We start from the raw sequence: 15968 nt of genomic DNA on the forward strand, positions 1-15968 counted from the left end.
TACGGGATGGATCCTCTGTGACTCTGCTCTGCAAAAACTCTGACATGAGTAATGCTTGCTGGAGCAGAAAATGTAGTAATTGGTTTTGGTGTGTTGAACCAATAGTGGAGGTATCCGGACCTGACATCATTTTTGGCCCGACACACCCTGACAAATACAGCCTCAGAGGAGACCTGAGCATTGGAGAGGTAGACCTCACCCTTTCAAATGTGAAGCCAGCAGACGACGGGACCTACTGCTGCATGACCAGTGCATCACCAAACCCAATGACCTACCATCTGAAAATAGTTAATGGCAAGTGGTTTTAAGTCAATGTCCTTAAATTCTGGTCCAGGGAAACTACTCCCTTTCTAAGTATGTGTTTGCCTTTATTGTTGCTTGTGTCACTGACAGTTGTCACAAACAGTATATTTACCATCAACTCACTGCGATACTAGACTTTTGTCCAACAGCCGCAAATGTCAGATTTTGGAATGTTAAATCATCAATAGAATTGACTTGCCTGGTCAAAGTAATGACAATAGCTCATCACATTGATGACTTCAATGACGCAATAACCCAGATTTGGTGAAGTTTAGGCAAGGACTCAACTTGGTCAGGGTCAGGGCTATTGTTGAGGGAGAAGTTACACCATTAGACCTGATCACGTGCTAACACCTGCTCAGCAGCCCTCTGGTGGACGAACTGTCATACTGCCTTCTGACGTAAAACTACGTTGGTCAGAAGTCAAATAGCGCAGTCTGAGGCTTGCGACCTGGCTGACTTGCCTGAACTGTTTTACTTTTCTTTGTCACAAAGTTTGTGTGAGGGAGCTCCTGAAAGATGTTTGTTTAATTTATAATGGCGTTAAGAACTTTGCAAGCCCAAATGCAAACCAATGTCAACAGAGCTGCACCCAACTTGATACCTGTCAGTATTTCACAGGTAGACATGTTCAATTGAAATATACAACATTCCAATGGCACAGCTGGTAGTGTAGTTTTATAACTGTTACTGGTACCCACAGATATCCTATCAAATTACAATATATCTACAAATTCATTGTTTTATCCAATATTTTACCATATTTGATCTGTTTCTTGAATTAAAACTTTTCTTTACCAATATGGATGATTCTGTTGTTAGAATCTCATTGTGCATTCTAATCATTCTGTATGTAATTTTATGCTGCTACCATTACCACTGATCATAGTAGTTCGTAAACCATGAAAAGGAATCTCCAGCTGCACTTCATAACCTCAACAACGAATTTACCACGTGACTGAGTTAGCAATTTCTCAAACTTTCATATGCAACAGATATCAACATAATCAAAAGATAAAGTCTAACTAAATGTTGATCTTCTCATAAATTCGACAGGAGTGCTATCTGAAGGGCTCAGCTGGTGGCAGGGCAATGAATGTGATACACTTAGAAGACAGAGTTTCAGGCTACACCCTTAAAGACTGCGAGGAAAAAGGTAAGCACCCCCACCTAATTTTTATCTGAAGATCGTTATAAGGACACATTCCGCAGCTTTTCCTTCTCTTTTGGACTACTATCATGGGTCGTATTCATTAGAACCAGAAAGAGCAGAGCTGTTTGAATTTGTCCAACACGCTATGCAAGTGATGCGTTGTTTTCGAGGAAGTAGCCTTGTCGTTTGTTTTGAATGGTCTTCAGGGCTAAAACTTTACAAAAGCCATCTGGCCATCCACCAACACAACTAGAATTATATATACAGTACCACTCAAACATTTGGACACACCTACTCATTCAGGGGTTTTTCTTTATTTGCACTATTTTCTACATTGTAAAATAATAATGAAGACATGAAAACTATAAAATAACACGTGGAATCATGTAGTAACCAAAAAAGTGTTTTGTTAGATTCTTCAAAGTAGCCACCCTTTGCCTTGATGACAACTTTGCACAATCTTGGCATTCTCTCAACCAGCTTGACCTGGAATGCTTTTCAAACAGTCTTGAAGGAGTTCCCACATAGGCTGAGCACATGTTGGCTGCTTTTCCTTCTCTCTGCAGTCCAACTAATCCAAAACCATCTCAATTGGGTTGAGGTTGGGTGATTGTGGAGGCCAGGTCATCTTATGCAGCACTCCATCACTCTCCTTCTTGGTCAAATAGCCCTTACACAGCCTGGAGGTGTGTTGGGTCATTGTCCTGTTGAAAAATAAATTATAATCCCACTAAGCGCAAACCAGATGGGATGGCGTATTGCTGCAGAATGCTGTTATAGCCATGCTGGTTAAATGTGCATTGAATTCTAAATAAATCACCGACAGTGTCACCAGCAAAGCACCCTCACACCTCCTCCTCCATGCTTCACGTTGGGAACCACATATGCAGAGATTATCCGTTCACCTATTCTGCGTCTCACAAAGATATGGCGGTTGGAACCAAAAATCTCCAATTTGTACTCATCACACCAAAGGACAGATTTGTAATTGTTCATTGCTTGTGTTTCTTGGCCCAAGCAAGTCTCTTCTTCTTATTGGTGTCCTTTAGAATTGGTTTCTTTGCAGCAATTCGACCATGAAGGCCTGATTCACACAGTTTCTTCTGAACAGTTGATATTGAGATTTGTCTGTTACTTGAACTCTGAAACATTTATTTGGGCTGCAATCTGAGGTGCAGTTATTCTGCTGAATTTATCCTCTGCAACAGAGGTAACTCTGGGTCTTCCTTTCATGTGGCAATCCTGATGAGAGCCAGTTTCATCATAGCACTTTATGGGTATTTTTATTTTATTTAACCTTTATTTAACTAGGCAAGTCAGTTAAGAACAAATTCTTATTTACAATGACGGCCTACCAAAAGGTAAAAGGCCTGGGATTAAAAATATATATTTTTTTATTAAATATAAATATAGGACAAAACACACATCACGACAAGAGAGACAACACAACACTACATAAATAGAGACCTAAGACAACAACATAGCAAGGCAGCAACACATGACAACAACATGGTAGCAATACAACATGACAACAACATGGTAGCAACACAACTTGGTAGCAGCACAAAACATGATTCAAACATTATTGGGCACAGACAACAGCACAAACGGCAAGAAGATAGAGACAACTTTTGCGTTTGCACTTGAAGAAACTTTAAAAGTTCTTGACATTTTCCGGATTAACTGATCTTCATGTCTTAAAGTAATGATGGACTGTCGTTTCTCTTTGCTTATTTGAGCTGTTCTTGCCATAAAATGGACTTGGTCTTTTACCAAATAGGGCTATCTTCTGTATACCACCCATACCTTGTCACAACACAACTGATTGGCTCAAACGCATTAAGAAGGTTAAGAAATTCCACAAATGTACTTTTAACAAGGCACACCTGTTAATTAAAATGCATTCCAGGTGACTACCTCATGAAACTAGTTGAGAGAAGGCCAAGAGTGTGCAAAGCTGTCATCAAGGCAAAGGGTGGCTACTTTGAAGAATCTCAAATATAAAATATATTTTGATTTGTTTAACACTTTTTTGCTTACTTCATGACTCCATATGTGTTATTTCATAGTTTTGATGTCTTCAGTATAATTCTACAATGTAGAAAACAAAAAATATAAAGAAAAGCTCTGATGAGTAGGCGTGTCCAACCTTTTGACTGGTACTGTATATATCTTAAATTACTGCATTTTCACAAATGTTATGATATAATCGTCAATCCCATTGAAAAGATTACGGGACATGATACGGAATGAGAGGCAGTTAAGAGGCAGTTCCTCTCTAGGTTTCTTCCTAGGTTTTGGTCTTTTCTAGGGAGTTTTTCCTATCCACCGTGCTTCTACACCTGCATTGCTTGCTGTTTGGGGTTTTAGGCTGGGTTTCTGTACAGCACTTTGAGATATCAGCTGATGTAAGAAGGGCTATATAAATAAATTTGATTTGAGTTACTTTCAAAGGGTATAAGAAACGTTTGTTTTCGTTTTCTGTTGCAAAACTTTTTGCTACGGTGTGCATTAATGAATAAATGTTTCTCTTCACAGGAAAGAAAACTGTAAGCATGGTGAAGATGTTTCTGAAAGTACCTCCAGGAGTTGATCTTAATGACCCTCTGGTGAAAGAGCAAATTCTCAGACAGGTGGGAGGAGAGGTTTCAGGGAGGAACTTTGGATCTTTGCTATAGATTTGCTATGGCTCTTTGACAGCGTTGTACTGTAGCCTAATCAATGAAGTGAAAGAATACCTCTCAGACATGTGACAACACTTATACAAATGAGGAAATCGCTATCAGATCATTTCCTGTGGATCACATCTTTGTACAGCATTTGTCATCCATGTTGTTTTTAGATACAGGCAGAGATCACCAAGAGAGATGGAGGTGCATCTGTGCGATGGAAGGAGCAGCCGAATGGCAAAGTCTTCCAGAAGAAAGAGAAAGAGGAGAAAAAGAACGAAGGTAAGTCTAAAGACACAAGATATGACCACTTGAGAATGTTCCAAGTGATTTAGTCCTAATTCTGGGTTATTCTGGGTTAATACCTCAATATAATACATCATAATAAAAATAGCAATACATGTTACCTCTTTGTGTGTGTGTGCGTGTGCGTGTGCGTGTGCGTGTGCGTGTGCGCGCAATTATCTCTTCAGGACAGTGTGTAAAGAAATCACAGGAATGCTGAGTGAGACTCCTACAGGTGACAAAGTGGGCTGCTTTTATTTGAAACAGAAATTAAATTGTTGACGAAGACTCATTTCTTCTAATTGTTCTGCTTTCTCTGAAATGTTACATCATGTTCAAAGAGTTGTAGTAGGCACAACAGGGCATGTTGATTTGTTAATCATAATCTGTTCATCAAAGTTGAAGCCTTCATTCTTTTATTCTTTTTATGCTTTATTTAACCATGATCAGTCACATTGAGATCTCTTTTTCAAGTGAGCCCTGGGATTAATGTAGCAATGTGTAACAAAGCTAAATATCCCTATTCAATCAAAGCTAGAAACCAGGCTTCTAGGGTAGGAGAACAACAACCTATTTACTGTATGATGAGAAACCATTTAATATGCAATAAGTACAACTTTTTATTTCACTTTAAACACAGAGCTTTGAATGTGTGAATTCAAGCATGTTTACAGGGCAAACTAATGGTGTCTGAACTTGGGCTAAGTATGTATGGGCTAAGTGTGTGCTAAACAAATGTTCTAAAGATAATTATATTTGAACACGCATGCAATATCAACATTCCAAACTATAAGTTATGTCAAACTATTTAAACTGTTCACATTAGATATGCATAATTGTTGCAGTGTAACAAATAAAATGTCCACATGGTATTTTGTCTTCACTGGAAACATGGTGGCTCTGACCATGTTGGACTTATAGACCTGAACTGGTCCAGTGTTTTTATTTTAGTAAGTTAAAGATCGTAGTTTCAGTATAGGTTTGTTTGTCAAACCTTGCCTTAATTGTTTTATTTCAGTTTACGAAATAGTTTCATGATTTGTTTTCGTATTAGTTTGCTGTAATAATCTTCTTCCACACAGACTTGATCATCATGCGGCTGGCTCGGGCCGAGTATGGGGCAGGTCCTTTCCAGGTCTCCCAGTGGAGGCCGGAGGCCCAGCCGATGTGTTCGCCGGCGGGGTGCCAGTCACCGTTCAGGCTGGCAGAACCACAGCGACTGTACCACCACCCTCCTCCTCCCTCAGAGAAGCTGCACTCGTTCTCGGCGATGTCGCCAAAGATGCAGGGTGAGCAGCCGTCATTGTCCTTGTCGTTTGTGCTGAAGCCAAAGCCATTTTGGTCAATGCCGGCGTATTTCCCACGGATGGCATCACCTACAGAGAGACGGGGAGGGAGGAAGTACCTCAGTTCTACTTCACTCTTGATTATATTGACTTCCACAGCATACACCATTTAAGAATATCAACCCAGAATACATATCATATGACATATATGTGATGTGTAATGGTCCCATTGTTGCCACCAAATATGAAATAACTATAAAACTGAAGTAAATAATATGACCACTGTCACCTTGTGCTGTTGAAATGAACTGTTACCTGCGTTGCCCTTGTAGGCTCCAACGTTCAGCTTATAGGCCCCCCTCTCCGGGCCCAGATGGAAGTCACTGTACTCAGCAAAGGCAGTGCCCCCTTCAAAGTCCCACAGGTTGACCCGCATAGTCGAGTTCAGCCCCCGGCCCCCCTTGGTTAGAGCAAACACCTTACTCAGACCCAGCCAGTGGTCCTCTAGGAAACAACAGGGAAGAGAACTGAATTGAGAAGTGAAAAATGTACTTAAAGTAAATGCACTACAGTATGGGGAACCCTCTATGATAGGTTGATTTAGAAGTAACCATGAGCATTATAAACAAATGCATTTCAATGTTTGTAACATTTGGCTCAGTAAACTACACAGTTCTCAGTATCAGTTGCTGGTGGAATGTGAGGTGCTCAGAGGGACCCTTCATTACTCCGTAGATGCCCAAAGCCTTGTTTGTACACTGCCCACTTCCTGTTGAAAAGAACTTCTGCCCCGGTGCGCCTCTGAAAGACTGTCCAGCCTCCGTCCACCAGCATCTCACAATACACCTGTATACAACATCAATGTACTTTTAAATCAACAATGTTTTTGACAAGTTGTATTGTTGTGAACAAAAACAGACCAAGAATGGAACCCTGTGGAATTCCGTTAACTCTAGCAAGCCTGGCAACACCTTCAACATTCTATAGCTAAGCTTTACCTCCCCTGTGTGGTTGTGTAACCAAATGACAACAGTAGATATTAGTAATGGACCGATAGGATATTTTTGGCAGATACCGATATCCGATATTTTCCTTGCCCAAAAAAACGATACCGATACCCAATACAACATTTTAGCGGTCTTTTAAGCATTCAATTACAGTTAAATAGTTAACACACACACACCCACACACACACATGGATGTAGCGGTCTAAGGCACTGCTTCTTAGTGCAAGAGGCGTCACTATAGTCCATGGTTCGAATCCAGGCTGTATCATATCCGGCCGTGATTGGGAGTCCCATAGGGCGGCGCACAATTGGCCCAGCGTCCGGATTTGGCCGGGGTAGGCCATCATTGTAAATAGAAAAATGTTCTTCACTGACTTGCCTTGTTAAATAAAGGTTACACACACACTCACACACCACACACACACCACACCAAACTGACCAAAAAGTTATTTTGTTGGCATTTACGTATGTCCCCATTACCAGTAAAACATAATCAAACCTATTTCTTTCACTTACTTGTGTGCTCTTTCGTGGTTAATTTGTTCAGTCATTTCATTCTCAACCAGGATTTCATCATACATGTCAAGCAGTGAAGTTTCAGCTCTGTCTGTCCGTGGCCTCTCTTCCTCGGTACGCACTGTCACTGTGTCCATTTCCATCTTGTCCTGTTAACATTTCACACAAACCCTGCTTCTGGTCAGCATCGAAGTAGCGGTCCTTGTACCTAGCATCGAGCATGGTGGTGACACAGTAAAGAGGCTCAAAGAGAATGCCACCAAATCGCTTGTTCACAGCCTCGGGTACTTTTGTAAGTTTTAACTCCACGGTCTGTGTCGGCAGATTTGTTGAGCAGGCATTTCAATGCCATGACAGAGGGTTTCACATCTGCTATAGACGCAGTTGATTAGCTTATTTCTCGAGCCAGTTGTTTGAATGGAGCTAGGAGTGTTCATGTTTCTAAGTTTCAAATGTTCTCAAATGTCATTGAAATGGCAGCAGCGGTATGAGAACCAGCACATTCTTGAGCAAGCTATGCGGCTTTCCTCAGTACGAAATCCTCGTCGACCCACTGTGCTGTCAGACTCAGCATGCTCATGGGGCTGACATAGCTGGTCCAAATGTCAGTTGTGACGCCCATAGCAAGTAGCTCACAGATGTACATTTCAACAAAACTGTGTAACTCCGGTAGAGCAACATCTGAAAAATAGTGTGAACCGGGGCTCGACCAGTCGGCGAATGCCAACATCATCCACGACAGAGGACTGTTGATTGTCAAGGGCAATGAAACCATTATCTTGGCATTAATGGATTCGCCTTTGAGTTGTCTCGCTGAAATGTTCTTACTCTTTCAAATGACTGCTCGACTAGTTGTTGGAAGTATGCGCTTAGTATTTTTCTGCTTTTGTTCTGTGTAGTGGTGTATTTTTCGTGGCGTCATTACATCATCTACTTATGTTACATAGGTCTGCTCGTCAGCTTTGACATCGGTTTTGCACATTGCATTAAACTAGACATCGGGCCGATGCCAATGTTGGCATTATTAGCTAATATCAGCCGAATCCGATATGCTCGCCGATATATTGTGCATCCCTAGTAGATAAAGTACCTGGCCTAAATATTTTTATGTTTCCATACCTTAAAGGGGGATGTGACTCCTGCAGGCTGAATGACATACACTCCACTGGTGGCTCGAGGGGAGAGAGTTTTGATCTGTGTGCAATCTGTCCCTGAAACAAGCAAACACACATGCACATACACAATAACATATTGAAAAGGGCAGGGGTCAGGTTAAGAATGGTTGTCTCTTGTGTTTTTAAGTAAGTAAGTAAAACAAATAAGTGTTACACTTACCTTGAACAACTAAAGGTGTTTTCTGGCCCTGTACAAAACCAGTAGATAAGTAATTGTTACTCCCAGGTTTAAAGGAATAACATGTTTCTCTGTTTATCAGTGCTGACTGTGTATTTACCTGAGTCTGTTCAGTGAGGCAGATGAGACAGATCACCAGTCCACAAAAAATAATCCTATCCCACATGTTGTCACAATTTTCTGAGAGAGAGAGAGGGAGTAATGAGAGAGGGAGAAAGGGAGAGGGAGCGATGAGAATGTCATTTTATTTTCAGCTTTTTTCTATTTATGGGTATCATTGATATCACATGAATCTTTTTATTGTAATCCCACAAATTATCATATTTTTGAAATGGCTAAAAATACTGATATTAATGTCTAATTTATCTAAAATCTTAGCAAACTAGTGTCAAATATCACAACATTATCACAGAGAACCTAAAATGTCACCATTTCCACTCCACTCACAACACGGTGGTCACCATACATGTACTCTTGAAATTCAGTTTGACCCAATTAGGCAGAAATTAAACAGTTTGGCATTTAACACAGGATACATATTATGTAACTTATTATAATCACAAATTAGAAATATGCCTGCATGTGAATAATAAATGTAGAGAAAACCTACCTTGTCCTGTGTATTCCAATACGGTCTATGATCTACTCCCAGTCAGTTTAAGGTTATTCAGAGAGGGTTTCCTGTAAGCCTATTTATTTAGGTTGAGGGTGCGGAGCAGTAGGTAACCGCCCGTTCAGTCCCAGTCCCACCCCGTGGATCCCCTGGAAAGATCCTTATCATGATCTGTGCATGTGTTTCTTTACCGCAACCATTTGTCACAGTCAATCGTGAGTTATAATTCTTCAAGTTTAACCAGTGAAATGTCCATGCAGCATCTGCATGCCAACCATTTGATCTCAATCAATTTCATGGGAATATGCATTTAGTAGATGTAGAGAAGATGGTGTTAAGAAACTGTAGAATACTAGTGTTTTGTTTCAATCAAAGCACATCTTTTTCCTAGTGGCACGTGTTGTTGAGTTGTTGCTGTATGAGACACACATTTGACCATTCATACAATCATCCTAAAATGTAAAAAAAAAGAAAAAGTTTTTTAACTTACAGTAACGTTATACTATGCCTTATTTGGTTATGTTATGTAATATACTATCATTATGTGATCTTGCAGACACTGATTCAGCTTTGATTTAACTTTACTAAATGAGCACCATTCACGAGAGTAGCGTGTTCTTTAAGAGTAGAGCAGAGACTGTGCATAATTAGAGAATCCCGCACATGCGCAGAAACTTCAGGACCTTTAGCCCCTGAAGAGGACTCTGTGAGCCCTGTCGCTGTCTAAACTCACAGCGAAACACACAACATCATTCCAAGACAGGATTTTACAGGAAATTACAAACAGCCAGGAATATATCCAGCACAGTACGATGAGCAAGGAATAAAATCATGTTTGTGTTTGTCTGTCAAATGTCTTTAGATGTATCCTATTCACCCCAAATACAATTGCAAAGTTTTTCAAATGGCATTATTTATGTATCAGGGTTGGGTGGATTACTTAAAAAATTTAATCAGTTACAGATTACAGATTACAAAACAATAAAAGTAATTAGTAACATAATCCATTGGATTACACAAAATAAGTAACATACTTTTGGTAATCTGATTACTTTTGGACACTCCTCAGTTAATGCTCTAGACCGATCAGTTCCTTCTGTAACACTGTTCTGTTGATGCTCTTCCCTCAGATTTATCCTCAGTGTCCAACACCGATGTTGTAGAATGGGATGGATCCTCTGTGACTCTGCTCTGAAAAAACTCTGACATGAGTAATGCTTGCTGGAGAAGAAAAATGTCATTGGTTTCGATGCGCTGAACCCATAGTTGACGTATCAGGAGCCAAACATTTTTTTTTGTCCTGACACCCTGACAAACACTGTCTCATAGGTGACCAGATGGGTAACCGGTCTTAAAAAAGTGGCTCACCTTTTAGCCAGATACATTTCTATGGCAATGAATCCTTCAGAACTAACTTGCCCTTATCATGAGCTGTCTTCCCCTCAGCAGCCTCCGCTGAACTCCACTTACCCTGAATGAAGGGACTGAGCTTCAAGTTGAGGACCAATATAAATCAGATTCCCTCCCTCTTGCAAAGATTGCATCATCATCCCTTTCATTTGAGGAAGACAACTTATTAAATATCTTATACATTTTTTGTGTGTTTTTGTGTGTCACTCATATCAGAGCCATAAACAGAGTCTGTTTTCAAAGGGATTTGTGGCTTTTTAAAGGCAGTCACTCTTTAAGGTCAGGGTTAGGGCTAATGTTAAGGGAGAAGTTACAAGACAGTTAGACCTGATCACGTTAGACGTGATTCTGAGTTTAGCCAGCTAACGTCGCCATGATATTGCCTAAATGTGTAATCAGGGATTTAAATTCGCTGTGAAAGGGATGGTAGCTTATGCTTTACTTCCGTATCCTTTCCCATGCTGTTTTGAATTGGCTTCAAAATAATGTAATAAAATTAATTTAAAAACACTGTAATTTAAGGTATTGTAGCGAACAGCAGGGCAGGGATGTGAACCAGGGATTGACACTAAGCATTGCCCCATTGTCTGCGGGAAGTGTACTGAGCAGTCATACTAGTTGAGTCTACTCTGAGGTTGCCCTATTTGGCAGGTGATTATTTAAAAAAAACTTAACTGCAAATAATTCCAGCCTAAAGCTGATCTTTCTCGTTCCTCCCCATTTTTTAGTCGAGTAAATTAAACATGCTCTGCAAACATTTTTTACTGACAACAACCACAATACAAAGAATTCCACAACTGATCTTTCTGGTTCCTCCCATATGTGTAGGTGAAAGGCTTGCAATACTGTATATAACATTTCTGCATGTAAATAGCTCACTTACATTTTCGGTCAAGTGATCATAATCTTTGGGCAACCCCAAAATATTTCTGACTTGCCCGATGGGCAACATCAATCCCTGCAAACACCCTACGCATCATGCCAATAGGGTTAACCCACATGTTGGGAATTGTAGCGTGGCTCATATAGCGATGATTGCTACAATATACACTGACTGCACATAAGATTAGGAACACCTGCTCTTTCCATGACATAGACTGACCATGTGAATCCAGGTGAAAGCTACAGTATGATCCCTTATTGAAGTCACCTGTTAAATCCACTTCAATCAGTGCAGATGAAGGGAAGGAGACAGGTTAAAGAAGGATTTTTAAGCCTTGAGACAATTCAGACATGGATTGTGTAGGTGTGCCATTCAGAGGGTAAATGTTTAAGACAAAATATTTAAGTGCCTTTGGACGGAATATGGTAGTAGGTGCGAGTCGCACCGGTTTGTGTCATAAACGGCAACTTAACAGTTTCCCGTGTGTATCAACAATGGTCCACCACCCAAAGGACATCCAGCCAACTTGACAACTGTGGGAAGCATTGTAGTCAAGATTGGCAAACATCCCCGTGGAACGCTTTCAACACTCTGCGTCCATGCCCCAATGAATGGAGGCTGTTCTGATGGCAAAAGGGGGTGCAACTCAATATTAGGAAGGTGTTTCTAATGTTTTGCAAACAGTGTATATACAAGTACAGTATATTCTGCTAAACGGCATATATATGTTTTTTTCAATCACTTTGGCACGTTTTTCAAATGTAAGTGCTATATTTGCAAAAGCTGTTAGTACAAAAGTCAAAACTGATATCACTTTTAATGCCCCCTGTTTTATGTATATCTTTGATTGAGCTCTCTGGTGTTGAACACATCTTCCACCACACAGTCATTAATGCTAAAAAAAAAATTAAATGTGAAATACCATAGTTAAGTCACAAGATGCAGACCTCCTTATTGTTCCTAGAATTTCTAAGCAAACAGCTGGAGGCAGAGCTTTCTGCTATAGAGCTCCTCTTTTATGGAATAGTTTACCGATCCATGTGCGAGATGCAGTCTCTGTCTCAACCTTTAAGGCTTTACTGAAGACTCATCGAAAGACTTACTGAAGACTCATCTCTTCATTAAGTCCTATGATTGAGCATAGTCTGCCCGAGAGGTGCAAAGGTGAATGGCAATAAGGCATTGGAGTGATGAACCACCCTTGCTGTCTCTACCTGGCTGGCTCCCCACTCTCCACTGGAATTCTTTGCCTCTGACCCTGTTACTGGGGATAACTCACTGGCTTGCTCGCACTCTCTCATGCCATTCCTTGGAGGGCGCATCACGTCATTCCAGATTTTTTCCCAGCTATTCTCGACGTGAGTGGATTGAGTCACTGACGTAATCTTCCTGTCTGTCTTTGCGCCTCCTCTGTTCATACTGTGGGGGAGATCTTAGTGAGCTATTCTTGGCCATGTCTCAGGGTGGTAAGTTTGTGGTCTGTCGATATCCCTTGTGGGGGCTGTGTTTTGGCCAAGTGATTATATCCTATCTGATTGGCCCTGTGCAGGGTTAACTTTGGACAGGGCCACAGTGTCCCCGACTCCCTCTGTCTGTCTCCAGTATCTATGCTACCCTATGTGGTGGTGGGCTAGGGTCAGTCTGTCCTGTCTGCTGTACTGTGTGATCTTAGGTATAATTCCTGTCTGTCCCTGTCCCCAGTCCACCTGGAAGAGCTGCTGATCCAGTTCTAGTCTTTCTACCTGCGGCTATGGAACCCTGACCTGTTTTACCTGAGGTGCTACCTTGTCCCGGACCTGCTGTTTCAACCCTGTCTCGCTCTCTCTCTTGCTCTCGGACCTGCTATCTGAACCTCTGAATGCTTGGCTATGAAAAGCCAACTGACATTTACTCCTGATGTGTTGATCTGTTGCAGCCTCTATAACCACTCCACTTTGAGTCGTGCCTAAGAACAGCCCTTCGCTTTGGTATATTGACCAATATTACACTGCTCAAAAAAATAAAGGGAATACTTAAACAACACAATGTAACTCCAAGTCAATCACACTTCTGTAAAATCAAACTGTCCACTTAGGAAGCAACACTGATTGACAATAAATTTCACATGCTGTTGTACAAATGGAATAGACAAAAGGTGGAAATTATAGGCAATTAACAAGACACCCCCAATAAAGGAGTGATTCTGCAGGTGGTGACCACAGACCACTTCTCAGTTCCTATGCTTCCTGGCTGATGTTTTGGTCACTTTTGAATGCTGGCGGTGCTCTCACTCTAGTGGTAGCATGAGACGGAGTCTACAACCCACACAAGTGGCTCAGGTAGTGCAGATCATCCAGGATGGCACATCAATGCGAGCTGTGGCAAGAAGGTTTGCTGTGTCTGTCAGCGTAGTGTCCAGAGCATGGAGGCGCTACCAGGAGACAGGCCAGTACATCAGGAGACGTGGAGGCCGTAGGAGGGCAACAACCCAGCAGCAGGACCGATACCTCCGCCTTTGAGCAGGAGGAGCACTGCCAGAGCCCTGCAAAATGACCTCCAGCAGGCCACAAATGTGCATAACAACAAACCCATTAACTGTGGAATGAGAAACCATACGTGATTTAATATTCAATAAGTCCAACTATTATTTCATCATAAACACAGACCATTGAAAGCATGATTCCTAGCATGTTAACAGTTATGGGCTAAGTGTGTGCTAACAAATTCATGCAATATCAACATTCTAGATGATACATTTTGTCAAACTCTGTGATGAAACTGTTCACAAGTTAGATATGTAGAATTGTTGCAGTGTAAAAAATTAAATGTCAACAGAGTATTTTGTATTCACTGAAAACATTGCTCTGGCCATTGTGGATTTATAGGGTGGGTTCGTAAATTCACTCAGGAGTGCCAGAGTGCGCTCTGGGTGGTCTTAAATCCAGAGCATTGTCAGATTGTCCGTTGGTAAAGGCAGTCATGCACCCAAGCTAACTGACTAAAGTTGGATAGCTTGCTACCCAGCTAGCACAGTGGATCTGGGACGATTCTGGCTGAGAGTCGGGGCACTCGGCTGAGAGTCAGACTCGGCCGACGTCATGTGGCCCGAGTCAGTATTACGTATGGCTAGTATGCGGGGATTGAGTTCGGGCAGATTCCGGAGAGAGTTATCTGGCCCAAATGTATATATTACTTGGACTCGGGCCGATTGGGGCTACTCTCTGGCAGATGATTACACGGGCTGCTTTATATAATTAACATTTCATTATTCATTTTTCCATATTTTTTCATAGTTTCTGTGATCAAAAAATACAATTAACATTGAAATTACATTCTTTAAGAGTCCTGTGTAGTATTTTATTATTTTGATACTTTGTGCAAGGCAATTGATAAGCATTCAAAACTTTGTGGATGGAGCCTCCCGAGTGGCGCAGCGGTCTAAGAAACCGCATCACAGTGCAAACTGCGTTGCTACACATGCTGGTTCGAGACCTGTGCCGGCTGCGACTGGGAGACCCATGAGGCGACGCACAATTGGCCCATCGTCATTCGAGTTAGGGGAGGGTTTGGCCGGCCCGGGATGTCCTTGTCCCATAGCACTGTAGTGACTCCTGTGGCGGGCCCGGTGCATCACACGCTGACACGGTCACCAGGTGTGTGGTGTTTCCTCCGACACAAAATGTTTTTTTGCGGATGGTTATAATTTGTATGTATAAAATGTATAATTGTAATATTTAAAATGACTAAATCGGTCAATTTTGTATACATTTACGTACATTTGCATTAGGCCACTTTTGGGGGGATTCTGATAAGAACCCGGCAAAGTCGGCTGAAGTCCGGTAGACGGAAACGGCCCAGTGTACATGTGTAACAGATGTGAAATGGCTAGCTAGTTAGCGGGTGCGCGCTAGTAGCATTTCAATCAGTTACGTCACTTGCTCTGAGACTTAAGTAGTGTTGCCCCTTGCTTTGCAAGGGCCGCGGCTTTTGTGGAGCGATGGGTAACGACTGTGCTTCGTGGGCGACCGTTGTTGATGTGTGCAGAGGGTCCCTGGTTCGCGCCCGTGTCGGGGCGAGGGGACGGTTTAAAGTTATACTGTGACATTGATGCTGTTGACCCGGATCACTGGTTGCTGCGGAAAAGGAGGAGGTTGAAAGGGGGGTGAGTGTAACGGATGTGAAATGGCTAGCTAGTTAGCGGGTGCGCGCTAGTAGCATTTCAATCAGTTACGTCACTTGCTCTGAGACTTAAGTAGTGTTGCCCCTTGCTTTGCAAGGGCCGCAGCTTTTGTGGAGCGATGGGTAACGACTGTGCTTCGTGGGTGACCGTTGTTGATGTGTGCAGAGGGTCCCTGGTTCGTGCCCGTGTCGGGGCGAGGGGACGGTTTAAAGTTATACTGTTACACATGGGCCGATTCTTGGCAGTCATTCATTCTTGGCCGATTCCTTATTGCTAGCTGGGTAGTTACTTTTAGACACAAATGAGAGAACACCTCACTCTGACCATTTTA

General features: G+C 41.9%; 2 protein-coding genes across 2 annotated transcripts; one reads left to right on the forward strand and one right to left on the reverse strand.

Annotated features, from left to right (window-relative positions):
* Window positions 1-1254: 1254 nt before the first annotated feature.
* On the forward strand, window positions 1255-4630 carry LOC129838365 (uncharacterized). The gene is made up of 4 exons (XM_055905300.1): window positions 1255-1459; window positions 3995-4089; window positions 4299-4407; window positions 4599-4630. The coding sequence occupies exons 1-4, from the start codon at window positions 1396-1398 to the stop codon at window positions 4628-4630; spliced, it is 300 nt and encodes a 99-aa protein (XP_055761275.1). The 5' UTR covers window positions 1255-1395.
* On the reverse strand, window positions 4617-10041 carry LOC129838764 (angiopoietin-4-like). Its single transcript, XM_055905929.1, has 7 exons — window positions 9183-10041; window positions 8673-8752; window positions 8555-8582; window positions 8339-8430; window positions 6425-6542; window positions 6012-6200; window positions 4617-5786 (listed from the first exon to the last, which is right to left on the reverse strand). The coding sequence occupies exons 2-7, from the start codon at window positions 8736-8738 to the stop codon at window positions 5461-5463; spliced, it is 819 nt and encodes a 272-aa protein (XP_055761904.1). The 5' UTR covers window positions 8739-8752; window positions 9183-10041; the 3' UTR covers window positions 4617-5460.
* Window positions 10042-15968: the final 5927 nt, after the last annotated feature.

This window comes from Salvelinus fontinalis, chromosome 39 (genome assembly GCF_029448725.1).
Source record: "Salvelinus fontinalis isolate EN_2023a chromosome 39, ASM2944872v1, whole genome shotgun sequence".
In the NCBI taxonomy this organism is placed as follows: domain Eukaryota; kingdom Metazoa; phylum Chordata; class Actinopteri; order Salmoniformes; family Salmonidae; genus Salvelinus; species Salvelinus fontinalis.

Excerpts from the sequence above, each read along its gene's own strand:
- LOC129838365 (XM_055905300.1), top strand. The coding sequence starts at position 1,396 with ATGAATGTGATACACTTAGAAGACAGAGTTTCAGGCTACACCCTTAAA. Across the intron at positions 1,460-3,994 it reads TAAAGACTGCGAGGAAAAAG|GAAAGAAAACTGTAAGCATG; the intron begins GTAAGCACCCCC and ends TTCTCTTCACAG. Across the intron at positions 4,408-4,598 it reads AGAGGAGAAAAAGAACGAAG|GACAGTGTGTAAAGAAATCA; the intron begins GTAAGTCTAAAG and ends TTATCTCTTCAG.
- LOC129838764 (XM_055905929.1), bottom strand. The coding sequence starts at position 8,738 with ATGTGGGATAGGATTATTTTTTGTGGACTGGTGATCTGTCTCATCTGC. Across the intron at positions 6,543-8,338 it reads GAGTCACATCCCCCTTTAAG|GTGTATTGTGAGATGCTGGT; the intron begins GTATGGAAACAT and ends TGTTGTATACAG. Across the intron at positions 6,201-6,424 it reads AGGCTTTGGGCATCTACGGA|AGGACCACTGGCTGGGTCTG; the intron begins GTAATGAAGGGT and ends GTTGTTTCCTAG.